Source organism: Netta rufina (genome assembly GCF_964035555.1).
Source record: "Netta rufina genome assembly, chromosome: 4".
Lineage (NCBI taxonomy): Eukaryota > Metazoa > Chordata > Aves > Anseriformes > Anatidae > Netta > Netta rufina.
This window is the reverse complement of record NC_140127.1, coordinates 12054865-12069524: the sequence shown is the minus strand read 5'-3', so window position 1 is coordinate 12069524 and position 14660 is coordinate 12054865. Positions and strand designations below refer to the sequence as shown.

At 42.7% G+C, this 14660-nt stretch overlaps 1 protein-coding gene across 4 annotated transcripts in view; it reads right to left on the bottom strand.

Moving 5' to 3' along the window:
* Nucleotides 1–14660, bottom strand: part of FAM13A (family with sequence similarity 13 member A) — a 127685-nt gene that overhangs the window by 52183 nt on the left and 60842 nt on the right. The window contains exon 1 of one of the 4 annotated variants that reach the window (XM_084286698.1): nt 10071–10192. The exons of the other annotated variants lie outside the window; for them this stretch is intronic. Coding sequence (XP_084142824.1) covers nt 10071–10108 — 38 coding nt within the window. The 5' untranslated portion in view covers nt 10109–10192. Of the gene's footprint in view, nt 1–10070; nt 10193–14660 lie in introns of those variants that run through there. 4 annotated transcript variants of the gene reach the window in all.

The window sequence follows — 14660 nt, the reverse complement described above, 5'->3', positions numbered from 1 at the left end:
CTAAGCACACAGGAAATGCCACTGAGGTCGATCTGTCCCCAAAGGACTTTTAATTGGGTCTGAAGAGCACAGTAAGTTTGGGAGAAAGGAAGAAAAAAGACGGGAAGCTGCATAAATTACTTCATACAAAAACAGAAAGAATAACATTTCACAGGCACTGGAAACCACCCATTTCCCTACTGTTTTGCTGCTGCTTTAGAAGTCTGGGACTCCACCAGAGCCCTGCAATTTACCATGAGCAGTCAGTAACTGACATCAACTGGGAGGTCCGGGGCACTGGCATGCTTTGAAGGTGCTCATCATTTTGAAGCATATTCAGAGGATGAGAGAATAGTCATAAATGCTCTGGGTAAGATGAACTCAGCTTCAGAATTTTATTTATCAGTTTAGAAATAGCTTCTCTAAGCGCAGAATAAAAGCCAAAGGGCCACCACCGTGGGTTTTGTAGCTAGGAGGTCAAATAATCACACCCCCGTTCTGCAGCTTGCGCTGGAGTCAGAAGGAAGCTGGCGAAGCAAGACGAGCTGCAGCTGGCCCGGAGCCAGGTGAGCGCTGTGCTCTTACAGCGAGCATAGCCAGAGGCAGGCTTCACTGTGGCTTGTTTTGAACTCTGACAATGTTATAACAGCTCCACAAATACGAACACCAAATCTATCCAGGGGGAAGGGAGGAGGCAAGGAATCGGGAAGACCGGGAAGGCGGACAGATGGAGCACAAGCAAGCGAGCGGAGCAGAAACCTCACAGGGGTTACCTCTGCGTCGCTCCAACTCCCAGCTACAGCATACAGAAAGTTGTACAGAGACAGCTGGAATCCCCTACAGAAAAGACTGCCCCACTCACTGTGACAGCACACGTCACCCTGGCAGCCCGCAGGGAGCCTGAAACATAGATTGAAGGGGAACACAAAACACCACAGAGAGGAAGGAAGAGAAGCGGCTTCTCAACTCAGTGTGGTCTGCCAAGGCTTACAGCGCCTCTGTAACACAACAGTGACTGGGCAGTTTCCTGCAGCTCCCTGAGGAGACCGAGATCGTGGCTGCTGCTGGAAACCGTGGTGCCATTTGCACAAGTCTCCCTTTGGCTGCTCGAGCTGCAGGCAGCTGCTGCTGTGGGAGCCCTCCTGCGCTGTCAAACTGAGCGGGCCTGTGGAGGTGCGCGAAGCAGGCCAAAGGCTCCTGCCCGCAGCCCGCGAGGCAGTGCAGAAGCTGCCTGTGAACTGAGGTACACCCAGAGGGTCTTTGTGAGGAACAGTTACAGCTTTCAGACAGCCTAGGAAAAGTGAAGACACGTGGAAAGGTCCCTCAGGGCTGCTTTCCAGAAGGCAACCTGCAGTGAGCGCTTGGGTAAGAATCTCTTCCAGGGACGGACTCCCCTCCGACAGCATCCACTACCTCACAGTTCATAGGCTTCAGTTGATTTCCTTATTTAGAATTTGCAGAATACTCTTTTTAATACAGCACTTATTAAGAAAGTTTATGACATAAGGGCTGACCTTATAAACTGAACATGGGCAAGTCTCAATGGCACACACAAAACATGAAAAATAAACTGTGTGTGGAGAAGAGTCCGCAGTGCCATCAGGATCTCTGTGCAGCAGCACAACTTCAAATGACAACACAAAATGCTGTTTCAGGTACAAGTGGCAGTTGTCAAATCCACAGCAAACATCCTCTCTTTTCCTTATCTCATGATTTGCAAGTAACTTTGAGGTCACAGAAGCACTGTGATACTGAAAAAGCCCAAATAACTTTCTTATATCCATACTCCCAACTAGTAGCCACAACAGACCATATGTAGCAGTAGTATTCACCAGACTCTGAAATCTCATGCACTTCCTTTTTTTTTTCACAGCAACTATGATATGATCACTATTCCACAAGTTTAAGTGTTATACATCTGTACAAAAAATCATTATCCGTTCACACAAACCAAGTGAGGAACGAGAAAAAAGCTTTTAAGAATATTAGCTGGGGGTTGGGAATGAGGAAGAAAGAAACGCTATAGAAGACAGAAACTAAATATCGATTTCATTTAGATTACCACATTTCAAAATTTCACATAGTTAACAATGATTACAGCTGTGTATAATCTCTTTTATCCTGAAGTGCTTTATGTTTTTACATATGCAGCATGGATATGTAGCTGCGTCTGGGATGAAGAGATCCAAGCTAACCTCCGTGGAGCAGAGACTTTTGAAAAAACATAAAATCTTTTAACTTTAAAAGATCTGCATCTGAGCAAAGCAGGTTATCCATTTCCCCCTTCCCAATCATTAGCAACAACATACTCGAAGCATCTTTCCCTAACTTCATGCACCTTTGTCAACACACCTACGCAAGACGGAAGATGAGAGCTGTGTAAATTATGAACAGATTTGAACCAGCTATTTCAAATAGTTCTGAATCCCTCAAGTGAGATGTTAGATGGCCCTACTGCACTCACAGAGCACACAAGGATTCTATTTTGATTAAAATACTTTATGAAAGTCTTAAGTATTGGTAAGATAATACACTGCTGTGCTTATGTTATGCACAAAAGCACAATTTAATGAAAGAAATAGAAATTGTGTGAAAGGTTTTAAACCTTTATACACCTCATCACATGATCTGTGACATAGAAGAGACAGGCAAGCAAGCAAGAATGTACAAGATATGAATCATAAGTGATCATTAGTTGCTATTACACAATAAACAGGGTAGAAGTTGGTTTAAAACCTTCCACGCAGGACTCTTACTCACTATCACTCACACTATGCTTATTAAAAAACAACTGCTTGCTCATTTTTAAAACACCTTGCACTGAAGGGGGTTTATTAGTATTGCTAGGAAGCCCTTTCCACCACATATTACATCCTTTCTAAAGGAAATGCTGTCATTAAGATATGCTATACGTTCACCTGCACTTTACTTATGCTCCATATTTCCTCTTTGGTTAAAGGGACCTTTGCAGAAAGAATTTCATACCTGGCACAGCAACCTGGCAAAACAAGTCAGTTGTCCACAATAAGGAAGAGACAAGTCATTCCAAAGTGCATCTCCTATACAGTCTAGATTTCTACCCAGGAAAGAAGTTACCCATTTGGCAAGCAGGTTTAATAACAAATTATATATTTTTATACCCTCAAAGTTTTGTCTATGTTTTACATATTGTTTCATGGTCAGAAGTCACTGAATATACTTGAGAAAGGATACAATAATTAAAAACCAAAACAAAAGAGATATTTAATCAAATGCCACTGATAACCTGGCCAAGCAGGTGAGGACCAAATATAGCCATCTCCTTCTTCTCAGACACATATATAGCTCTGCTAAATGAAGGGATTAAACAGAAATTGCTCTTCATGTAATGCCTGGGAGAGCAATTTCTCATACTCCTGTGGATACCTAAAAATCTGGTGCTCTTTTAAAACAGATTTCTTGAAGAACAAACAAACAAACAAAAACAAGACAAAAAAAAAACAAACTTGCTAAAGTGGAAAAAAACAAACAAACAAACCAACCAACCTTTTTTCTTTGTAACTTTATTTTAGTACTGGTGTTCATTGTATTTGTGATCCCCAGAGAGCTAACAGAAAAGTTTGTCAGACTGGAAAGAATGCCACTCTCACCCCTAGTTAGTTTGGCACGACTTAGTATTTTAATGCACATGTATTTTACATCACTCATGCAAGGCAGCCTTTGTGTCTCTAAAGATGGAAACATGAAAGCTTCAGTGAAGTCTAAAGGTTAAACAACAAATTTTCAACACGGAACCACCGCTACCTTTTTTTTCCCCCCTCCCTTTTGTAATAGGAGTGTTGCAGGCAACCATCCACCACACCATCACATTCTCAAATATGAAATGAGTGTTTTCCTTTTTTTGTGTGTGTGTGTGTCTCATAATGACCTTCCCAAAGAGTAAGAGAGTTCAGCTCACTCCAGAGCTGAAGCTGTAAAACACCCATTTAGACTGATAGTTCCTGATTTATTTACATGCATATGGGATACCCCAGCACTACTCTGCTCCAGCCCCCTTGCTGGCCTGAACTCTCACCACAGGTCAGAGAGTGGCTCTGGGCCCTTCCCAAAGAGCTCAGTCCCAAACAAGGCTGTTTGACCTGCTGAGAGCCAAGTCTTAAAGATTTAGGGCCACCAAACCTGTCTCTGAAACAGACATCAGTGGACTTCCCTTCCCACGTCACTCATACAGCTTTACAAGTACAGTGTTTGGAGAGGGCCTTATTGACTTTCTATAAACTACTGACTTATTATTGACTTTTTATAAACCACTTTTTTTTTTTTTTAATTAAAAAAAAACACTTTTTTTTTTTTTTAAAAAAAAAAAAAAGGTTTTAATAGTCCTGTTTTATTTGTTCTTAATTATCAGGAGTGCTTCTGTCCTGGTTTCCTGGCACTGCATTACTTCATTGTAAAGCAAACACTGCTTTCCTACTGCGCATCTCTTTCCGAAAGTTAAATGGGACATTTCGTTGCTTAAAATAATGTGTTATTTTGTACAGTCATGAAAATGTACTTTGACTCAAGTGTCAACATTTTGCACCAGAGATGAAGGGTTGCCACACTGGCGGGATCATGCCGCTCAGCCAAGGTCATGTTTTCGCGTAGCCTTGCCATAGGCTCTATTTGTTCTGCCCTCAAAACTTAGATAAAGGAATGGCTCTTTCTATTGCACCACCATCTATTCTGGACTTCAAAAGAAATTATTTTTTAGTGAGAATACTTTTTTTTTTTTTTCAGGCAATGAGATTTCTGCTTCTAATTTTAACACAGTCAAACAAAAAGCCACTGAAAATTCAGTAGCGTCAAATTACTAAGAGTATAAAAAGTTGATGCAGCTTCTGGGTGGAGAGAAAGAAAGGCTAAGCTTGGGTGGCTTGTTAAGACTTTTTGCTCTCTTTTCTTCTTACCATTCAGAACCATAATGCCATCTTGCATTAAAAGACATGCCATTATTGCAATTGAAAAGGATTTTAATAATATTATTGATTTACTAATATCAACATTAATGGCACTAAAAACAGCTTCAAGGAATACACGATTCGGAGGCCAAAGTAGTGCTTTTTGCTGAATTTCCTGACTTATTCATGCATTTTTCAACATTTCTTTTTCTTCCCTGAGTTACTTCCCCATAAAAGTTATTTCAAACTTGTGACAAATGCAAGACTGAAACTGTCATGAAAATGTATTGCATACTTAATTTCTCAGCAGAGTGATTTACTCATAGTTTGTCCTTAACAGCAGTGGGTAAAAGGTAATGTTTGTGCATGTGAGAAATAGCAGGCAATATAAGTTCCTTCCTTCAAATAAAGCAAGTGTTAAAGTATGTCAGGCAAAAGAAGAAATAATATTGCCCTTAATGAAAGAATAACCATAAATCTAATCTAACACATTAACACTGTGGTGATACATTGGTCATCATTAAAACCAGCATTTATCATCAATTGTTGAGCAATGCCCCCCTTGCTCTATACCCTTAATCAGAGAAAGAGGAATGCCCTATATAGGAACTGTTGGATAGCACAACCAAACATACGTTTAATAGCCATTTCTCTGTGAGAGTTATTTCCATGAAAACATTTTCATTTGACCTAAAGAGTAACTTTTATGTTCAAAAAAAAGCATCTTTTCTGATATTTATCTCCAGTCTTCCAATAATTACATTTATGCCCAACCATGTTTTAAAACATGGAATAAAGTTACACTCGTGCTTAAGTACCTGCTTAAGCTGCTCATTAAATGAGTCAAATGTCAAATATTAGACTTAAAAACCAGTATATTTAATTCTGAACTTGCATACACTGCAAAACGTCTTGAATAACTCACATGGGGGTGGATTGGTGCTGATTTTAATACTAATCTCCAGAGGATCCTTCCATTTTCCCCAAACTTCTTTAATCAATGTTTTTCCTAGAGGTCTCAACTGAGTTATGTCTTAAGCCAGAGAGATCATAGCGTGGAGCAACGTGACTTCAGGGCAGTAGGAAGTGACCTCTCTGAGAGAAAGTTCCCCACTAATCTTCCCAAAAGCATGGGCTTCTGTGGCCTGTTCTAACTGGCGTTCACCATGTCAATATTACTATTTTATACAGATAAACGGAGGTGAATATGAAGGAGCATTCTGTCACACGTCTGAGGAGCATGTACTATTTATTATTCTGTTTGCCACAGCAAAGGTTAGAGCATGAGTACCCAAGCCTTTTAATTCTAAGAAAAGCTGACATTCAGTACAGCCATACTGGGAATATACTGCATTATCCACAGGCATAACTCTGTGCAGCCTGTATGTGAGAGGGCAGCAAGATTAGGGCAAAAAGCCTGAACTGAAAAAAAAAAAAAAAAAAGATACACTAAAGACATTTTACAAATGTCCTCCCACTTTGAAGAAACATCTGGGAAGTACAGGCTACCCCACAGTAAGATTTAATGGGCGAAACTTCCAGCTGATAAATGCCACTGCAAGCAAGAGGCTGACTTTACTTTTATATTCACATATCTGAATCCAAGAGAACCCTCGACAGTTTAATTTTGTATAATTATTTTCTACTTGCTATCCTCCTGGATTGCGAATATGTTTATCTTTTTATAAAATGACGTCAATGTTAAACAGCCTGCTTTTGTTGTTTTACTTCTAAAACTAGTTGGGGCTTATTATGAAAGCCAGGGCAGCGTCTTTTCTTCTAGTTGTGGCTTGGCAACAGTCCTTACTAGGATAAAACTAGAAAATGGGTCAGAAAGAGGCAGAAGACATGTACCAGCCCAAGTCTCACCTTTTCACAGAATGTAACAGGGTGAAGTTGCATAATGCATGCATACCTGTTGCATTATAATCATGAAGGACTGTTACCAGGTAACCAGCAATTTCTGTTTCAGGATTGTTTGTTAAGAGCTTGCAGGCTTCAAATAAAGTTATCTAGGAGCCCAGCTTTTCAATAAATATTCACATTTTCTTGCTTAATCAGGTAGACACCATGAGACACCAAAGAAAACGTCCACGTCAGTTTCCTTTTTCAGTCAGAGGCCCCTCTGCTGCCCGCTTTGTGGTACCCAGGAAAACTTCCACATGCTTCTACATGCATCAAAGTCAAAGCTGTGAGAAGACAGAGCACTCAACGGATCAAATGCGAGCCTGGAAGGCCAAAAATTTATATAACATTTTGAGATAGGCTATGACTACGAATTCAGGAAGACAAGGACTACAGGCTTGAATTTCCCTTAATTCCTGACTAGTGAAAAAACAAAAACAAACACACCTGATAAATCTTCCCTACCCCCAGAGGGAGATGTTCCAGAACATACTTCAATAGTGTTTGTGAAACACTCCAGCTACCTTGGATGGAAAGTGATAACAAAGTCCAAAGGATCAGACTTATTTACAATACAACTTTACACACAGAAGCACTCACTAATCTGTTAAAGAGAACAAGGCCGCCAGTAAAAAAAAAAAAAAAAAAAAAAAAAAAAAAAGAAAAAAAAAAAAAAAAAAAAAAAAAAAAAGGGAAGAAAATGCAGTGGAACAGAAATGTGGCTAAAAGGCTAAAATATTTGGTATTTGTGAAAGACTCCAAGGAAACAAGCTAGTAATGTAAATTAAACAAACCCAATGTGGCTACAAGTGAGACAGTCCACGCAGAGAACTGCTGCTGTACAGATTAGAAATAGAAGGGAGTGTGACTGCTCCATCAGATATGCATCTAAAAATATTTGTGATGGCTTCTTTTTTGCTCATTGTTGATTTGTTTCAGCAAAGTGCAAAGCAAAGGAGGCCACTGATCACAAACAAGGCCTAAGTGTGTACTTTGATTTCTTATCTCCTATGGAAACTGACAGCTGCAATTGGCGAAGGCGGGCACAGGTTTCAGCTTCACACGACTTTTGTTAAATGTGCAGCACACGGAGCTAGAGGAAATGAATTCAAACATACTTGAGTAGTATTAGTAATGCTCTAACTAGGAACCTACGTTATTAAACTAAGCTCATGCTGTTCAGAAAACAGATTAACAGTAATAAAAGAGACAATCGCTGGTGGACAGGTTGTTGGAAAATGACGACTGCAACCAGCGTGCCATTTACAAGCGCCCTTTGGGCAAGGCAGCACATAGTGCAGCACAGGGATCAACACATTTGGCCTTCTGTCTCTTCGCATGCAATGAAACATAACCCTGAAGTCCCTATTGTCACTCCCTTGCAGCAGGCCACCATATCCTTTCATGTGCCATTCCACAGACATCTATATATAGAATAAAATGACACAGTATAGTACATACGGCTCTATGCAAGCCCATTATATGATTTTTTTGAAGACAGGCTTACGTCTTCTAGATCCAGAGTAGATATAATACTTGCCCATTCTCATGACAAGTAACATTTTATCACCGCAGCTTCTTAAACAGCAGCATTCCCACCTTCCCCAACCTTCACACACCAACCACGCAGAGATGCAGTCGCAGCACTTCAGCACAAGGGTTCCTGTGGCAGGCACAGCACAGCCAGCTTGTGGCTGAGAGCACGGTGCCCAGAGGGCACTGACACCAGGGAGCTGACCCGCACAGGAAGGGCACCAAGCACGATTACTGCTGACAGCACATTCACTTTCCTGAAAGGGCTGGATGGATGCTTACAGCTTGGGCACATGTCCTAAGCAGCGGCACCTGGAGGCTTTAGACACAGGCAGCACTGCCAGTTGCCAATACCCTCAGCTGGAGTATCCTGTGTGCCTCAAGGGAACCACAACAACTGGCAGAGATCACCTTTCTTTTAGCAGAAGGAAATCCATAAAGCCAGAATGACCCTCCTCATCAGCAAGAAACATGCACTAAGAAGGGAGGAGACAATGTTCAAAGGAAAAGAACAGGGAAAATAGGTGCAACCTGGAGAACACTGTAAAGGGATTTGGGAGTCTGTGTTTACCTGCCCCTACCTCCATAGGAAAGGAGCTGCTAAAAGTACGGTGTATGTATACTAAAAATAAATCAAAGAGCAAAGAATACAGAAATTTGTAAATATTTCTAACTGCAGAATTCATATGATACTGTACAGTGCTCTAGGTTTAATGGGAGTTTTAAGAAAAATCTTCAAAGTACAGAGTGCATTTCTAACTGATTGCGAGTTAGTCCTTTTAACAAAAAAAAACAAAAAAAAAAACAACAAAAAAAAAAAAACAAACAACAACAGGGGGTCTAAGTAAGGCTACCCCATGAAACCTATCTTCCCCTGGGGTGAATACGTGTAGGCAGGAGTGCAGTAAGAACCACTTGTTCTGACTTTGGCCATGATAGGCAGATCCTCCAGAACACAAAAAGGTTAAAAATACTATGTGAGGCTGTTCCTTCAAATAGAAACGATGTGCTATGACTACTTCTTTAAGACATTCAAACCGTATTTCTGCTTCTCTGCAGTCATCAACATGGAACCTTGCAACTGCATTCCTGCAAAACAGACCTCCCCTGCATCCCCCTGCGGAGGACACCCTGCTACATCACGACGGTAACAGTTTGGACAGCAATTTCAGTTCTGATTTTGCTGCGTCCGAGTAAACAGCAACTTCCCAGCTTCTGCTGAAGCAGCACCGCCGTGGTGCTGAAAAGGCACACCGAGTTGTTTATTGTTTCGCGGATTACATAAAGATCGGTATTGGCTCCAACGCACTACGGATAAGGAGGCATGCGTAATTTTGAGAACTGAAGGAGCAATAAAGAATAAATAAATAATAATGACTCGGTACGAGGACCGTGTAGGCGTACCCCTGGGTTTGTGCCGTGCCATTTCCAGGCTCGCTGCAGCCCCCCCGCGATGCTGTGGCAGGGGCACATGCCAGCACAGGTAGGCGCTGGCAGCTGGTGCTGGGGAGAGGCGTGTCTCGGCACCGCGGAAACAAAACAGCCCCTGCTGCTGCAAACTAACCCTCGCCGCCGCGCTTCCCAGGCAAGGGCAGACCCCTCAGGGAGCCGGCGGACACCCGGCCCCGACCCCCGTCTCCGCACGGCCGCCCCCCGCCCGGCTCCCCGATAAAGCACCGTGCGCCCTGGGCGCGGAGCCCGGCTCCCCCTGCTGCGGGGATGGGAGCCACGTACCTCTGCAGGGGCATGACTTCGCAGGCCATGCTGGCCATGGAGCCGCTGCTGCTGTGCTCTGCTGTGCTCTGCGCTGCTCTGCTGTGCGGTGCTGTGCTGTGCTCTGCTCGCCCGCAGCGCCTCGCCTCGCCTCGCCTCGGGGAGCCGGCGGCGCTGCCCGGCCCCGGGGAGGAGCGAGGGGCCGCGGGTGGGAGCTCAGGGCGACCCGCCCCGCTGCCGAGGGGCAGGGGGAGGATGGCTCCAGCCCTGCCCCGGGGGCAGGTAGGGCTCCGGGAGGGGAAGGCGAGGCGGAGCGGAGATGGAGTGGAGCTGTTTTCAACGTGCGAGAAACGCCACGAGCCGCAGCCTCATGCCCACAGGAAACCTTTGCGCAAAAACACCGCACGAGGTCTCGTGCATCGCTTCTAGTAACCGGGACCCCCACACACCTTGTCTGGGTAAATGCCCCCCGGGGGGGACAACCAAGAGCCCACAACCTGACTGCAGCGGCACCGCTGTCCCCAGGGAGGGCAGGATGCCCGTTGGGCCAGCACTCAGCACACACCGAGCCACCTTTGCCACGTTGTATGTCTACAGGGGCTGCGATTTCACCACCCCTTTGCCTTGCAGTAAGCACTACTGGGGTTCAAGTGGTTTACGCAGTAGTAAGCTGATCAATCCAGATGCTCCGGGAGGAGGAACATATGAGAATTCCTTTTTACCATTCTTTTCTTTACTTTTTTTACTTACTTTGTTGATGTTCCCTGAGGGTGGCCCACCCTCAACATTTTATTTAGTAGAGATTTGGGGCTGGGAACTGTGATACCAAAAGAACACTACACAATGATGTGCCACTTTACAGTGTGTTTTTTTTTCATACCACAGCAGTCTTGGAAAACACACAGTACGAAATCTGTAAGAAGGTCTTGCACTGAAACTTTTTATGGATACCGAGGGCTCATAAAGTTTTATCTTTAACCTCCACACTTCAGCTGCCCAGAACATCTAGGGAATCATCATCAGCTTCCTCCAGCATCAGACACACACTTCTGCTGCTGCCCTAGCTGTGAACAACATTACCATTGTGAGAGGGAAAAAGGGAGAATCCCAAACTGATGAAGGGGCAGAAGAGAATGGAGCCTTTCAACATTTTAGGCAATAAAAACCTAATGGCTAATTCCCACAGAGCCATACATGACAATCTTCTAAAATTCAAGCCAATATTAAAAGCACATGCACCTTCAACCTTAGGTCAGGGAAGACTAGCACTGGTTTGGGTGAAAACTGCGTCAAGAGCTAAGTATCTGTATCCTTATGACTTCCATACAGATGTAGGTAATATGAACTATGTGCGAGCCACGTCAGCTTTCTGGAGAAGCAGCAGACACTCCAGGGTCAGAAGGAGGATATCAGACTTTTTGCAGGGATGCCTAAAAGATCTTGACCTTTCTCGGCAGGAGGCAGGAGCATTCTGTGTCTTAAACACAAAAGCAGTGGGCAGCTGCAGCCTCGGGAAGCAGTGGCATGGAGTAGAAACAGAGAGGTCAACTGAGAAGTGGCTCTGCTTCAGTATGCTGAACTGTTTAATATTTGCTCCTGTCAGCAGGCTCGCTGGAAGAAGTGCATTAGTAATGCTTCTGCCCATTGCCTCAGCACAAGCCTGTTTGGCTGTGCTGCAGTCACGCCAGGCACAGCACAGGGCCCCTTTTTAGGAAAGTCAGCAGTGCTGATAAAGCACTCTGCCATCACGGATCTGGCCTGCTCTTATCTGTGTCAATTAAATGAGTATCTTGATGACTTCCTGTTAAATGTGCTATATGTGCTCTTAAGCAACGAAAATCGTGCAAGAAAGATTTTACTCTGGTACACAAACTGTTGCAGCACGAAACAAAAGCACCTTGTATTGTTTCACAATTTGACTGTAAATGAATTTGTCCCTTCCTGGTCAGTCTTTTTTTTTTTTTTTTTTTAAAAACACAGGCACAGTTATTCATAGCTTATTACATTTCTATAAGCTGAATGTTGTCATCAGGTTGCCAATAAATAATTTTTTCCCCATTTAATGAAGGGCCTATCTGCATGGGGAGTCCTGGTTCTCCAGAGCAACTTGCTGAATGAACAAAGTGGAATAAATCCTAATAGCTGTTGTGCTTGAAGCTTATATCCTAGATATTTTGTTGCAACTTTCATGTGACTTGCCTGTATAAATGAGCTGGAGCGTACTAACATTCACAACAAAGAATTCACTAACAAAAAGAGACACTGGCATAACCAGAAAGATTAATTCATGAATTAGCATCAGTAAGAAGGTCAACTGCTGGCACTTTGCTAAAATCAACCAGATGCCTTGGGAGAACACTGAAGCTGACCAGTGCATCCTGTGCCATCAAACTCTTCAGAGCCATCTCCTGTTTCTGTTCTCTGCTTTTGGAATCCCCTGGATGGGCTGTCAGTTTCCTCCTCTCCTTCCTCAGCTGCATCTTTAATATTACCAAAAACATCACGACAAAGAAGAGGTATCCTAGCTCACCTTTCCCTGCACACCCCCTGGCATGCAACTTCAATGCCCACTAAGAACAAGCAGACCAACAATGGACTTTTGCTAGCACTGCTGGTTTCCCAACGTTTAAATTATTTCCAGAATAGCTGCAGATATTGCAATGACAGGTGTTGACATGGAGAAGCATCAAAGGGAGTGAAAATTTGAAAAGTACTTTGGGGCACAGAGGCCAATCACTTGTGAGAGCAATGCTACCTGCTACTCACACAGCAGGAGATGGCCTGCAGGTGCACGTCACCTTGCTTTGGTGTATATTATTGCTTTGAATCTGTCACTTTGCTAAAACAGCACAGAACTCCTTCATTCTTCATCTGCCCTGTCCACGTGTACCCGGAGCAATGTATTTGCAGTACACATTAGGGAGACCAAAGCTGCCAGAATACCGAAGCCTTATCTCCAAACAATTCCACTTCCTTCTCACGGATGTTTTTATGTTAAAGCCAACTTGCTATTTGGCAGAGGTAAAGATTTCTAATCTTACACCTGCCCTCTTACACCCTTCCTAACTGAATTCAAACTGGATTATCACATACGAAACCTGAGATTATGCAACATTTTGTTTTGGATTTGTTTGTACCTATTGAATCTGTTCTCCCATGTTAAACATGGGAAATAAAACCTCTTCTGCCTGTTGCATACTATTCTTACGTCCCTATTGCTTGCTCAGAAAGGCCAGACTCATTTGTTGGCAGCAACAATGCACTGCAGTGGCTATTTATGGAACCACAAAACAAACGTGTAGAGAATACACCCACATACCTTTCTCCCTCCATCCTCACTGGAGACTTTTAAGCCCAGGCTCATCACAACCATGTATCACTAAACGCTTAAAATGAAAAGAAGCAACCATTCCCACCTATCCAGTCCTCACCCTACTAAAGAAGTGCATGCTTCATAAAACATGGTAATCATGGGGAAAAAAACAAAAAACCTCTCAGCATAAGCACAGCATCCTCTCCACTGGCTCTGTGCTCTCTAGTATGTTGCGAATATTTCAGGAAAACATAACAAATAAAAGTGATGAAACCCCTTAAAATACCAAGACATGCCACTACACTTCAGCACCTGGGTATGGCACCACCTAGGTTCCCACTATTTGATTTGCAAATTTATTGCTGAGATTCAAGAAAGAAAGAAAGAAAAAAAAAAAAAAAGACACTGTCTGGAACTAAATATGAATAATCACTTTTCTCCTCTGCCATCAGTGAATGAATCTACATTTGGAAGGGAAGTGTCCTGTCAATCATCTTTATAGACATGCTTTCTCCTCTTTTTTTTTCCTTTCCATACTTAGCTGCACAACAAGGAATTTTCTCAGCGCATAAGGCAACAAGATGACCTGTGGCCAGCACAGCAGCATAAGATCTAATGCAGCAACTGATCTAATTAATAGATTTTATGAGGATGTTGCTGTGTCTGCCTCCTGAGAAGCAGTTATCCTTTGCCTCACTGCACTGTCATACACAAATTAGATACTATTTAAAGAAAAAAAGATTTGTCTGGTCTGATAAAATCTTAAGATATTTAAGATGATGGAGTTCTGCTCAATGCCATCCATGTGTTACCACAGTATTTACTAAGTTATGTAATAATTTCACCCTGGCAGAAACATGAAATGCAAAGCAAAGATACAAGCACATCTTAATCTGGCTGAAAATTAAAGAATGTACTTTTAAAAACACCACCAATACAAATTTTAAAATGCCATTATTTATGTACACATGCTTGCATTTATACTCATTTATCTCTTAAGACTATCTGTGCATATAAACAACAGCAATTGCAAATGAAAAATACCCTGGAAAACTTCCTGCAGGCCAGAAGATTTGTGTGCACACATGGAATAAGCAGGACACAAGTAAATAGAAACCATATTTGGGAACTGTAGCTCTTCATGTCCAAACAAAGCAGACAGATCATTAAATAGACTCTGTTCAAAAGAGCATATACTGGAAAAAAAAAGAACAGAAATGGGAATAAAGAGTATCTAATATGTCAAAAATGTTATTTAGCAAACAGGGAATCCTCAGAAAGTGCGTGAGTACTAACTG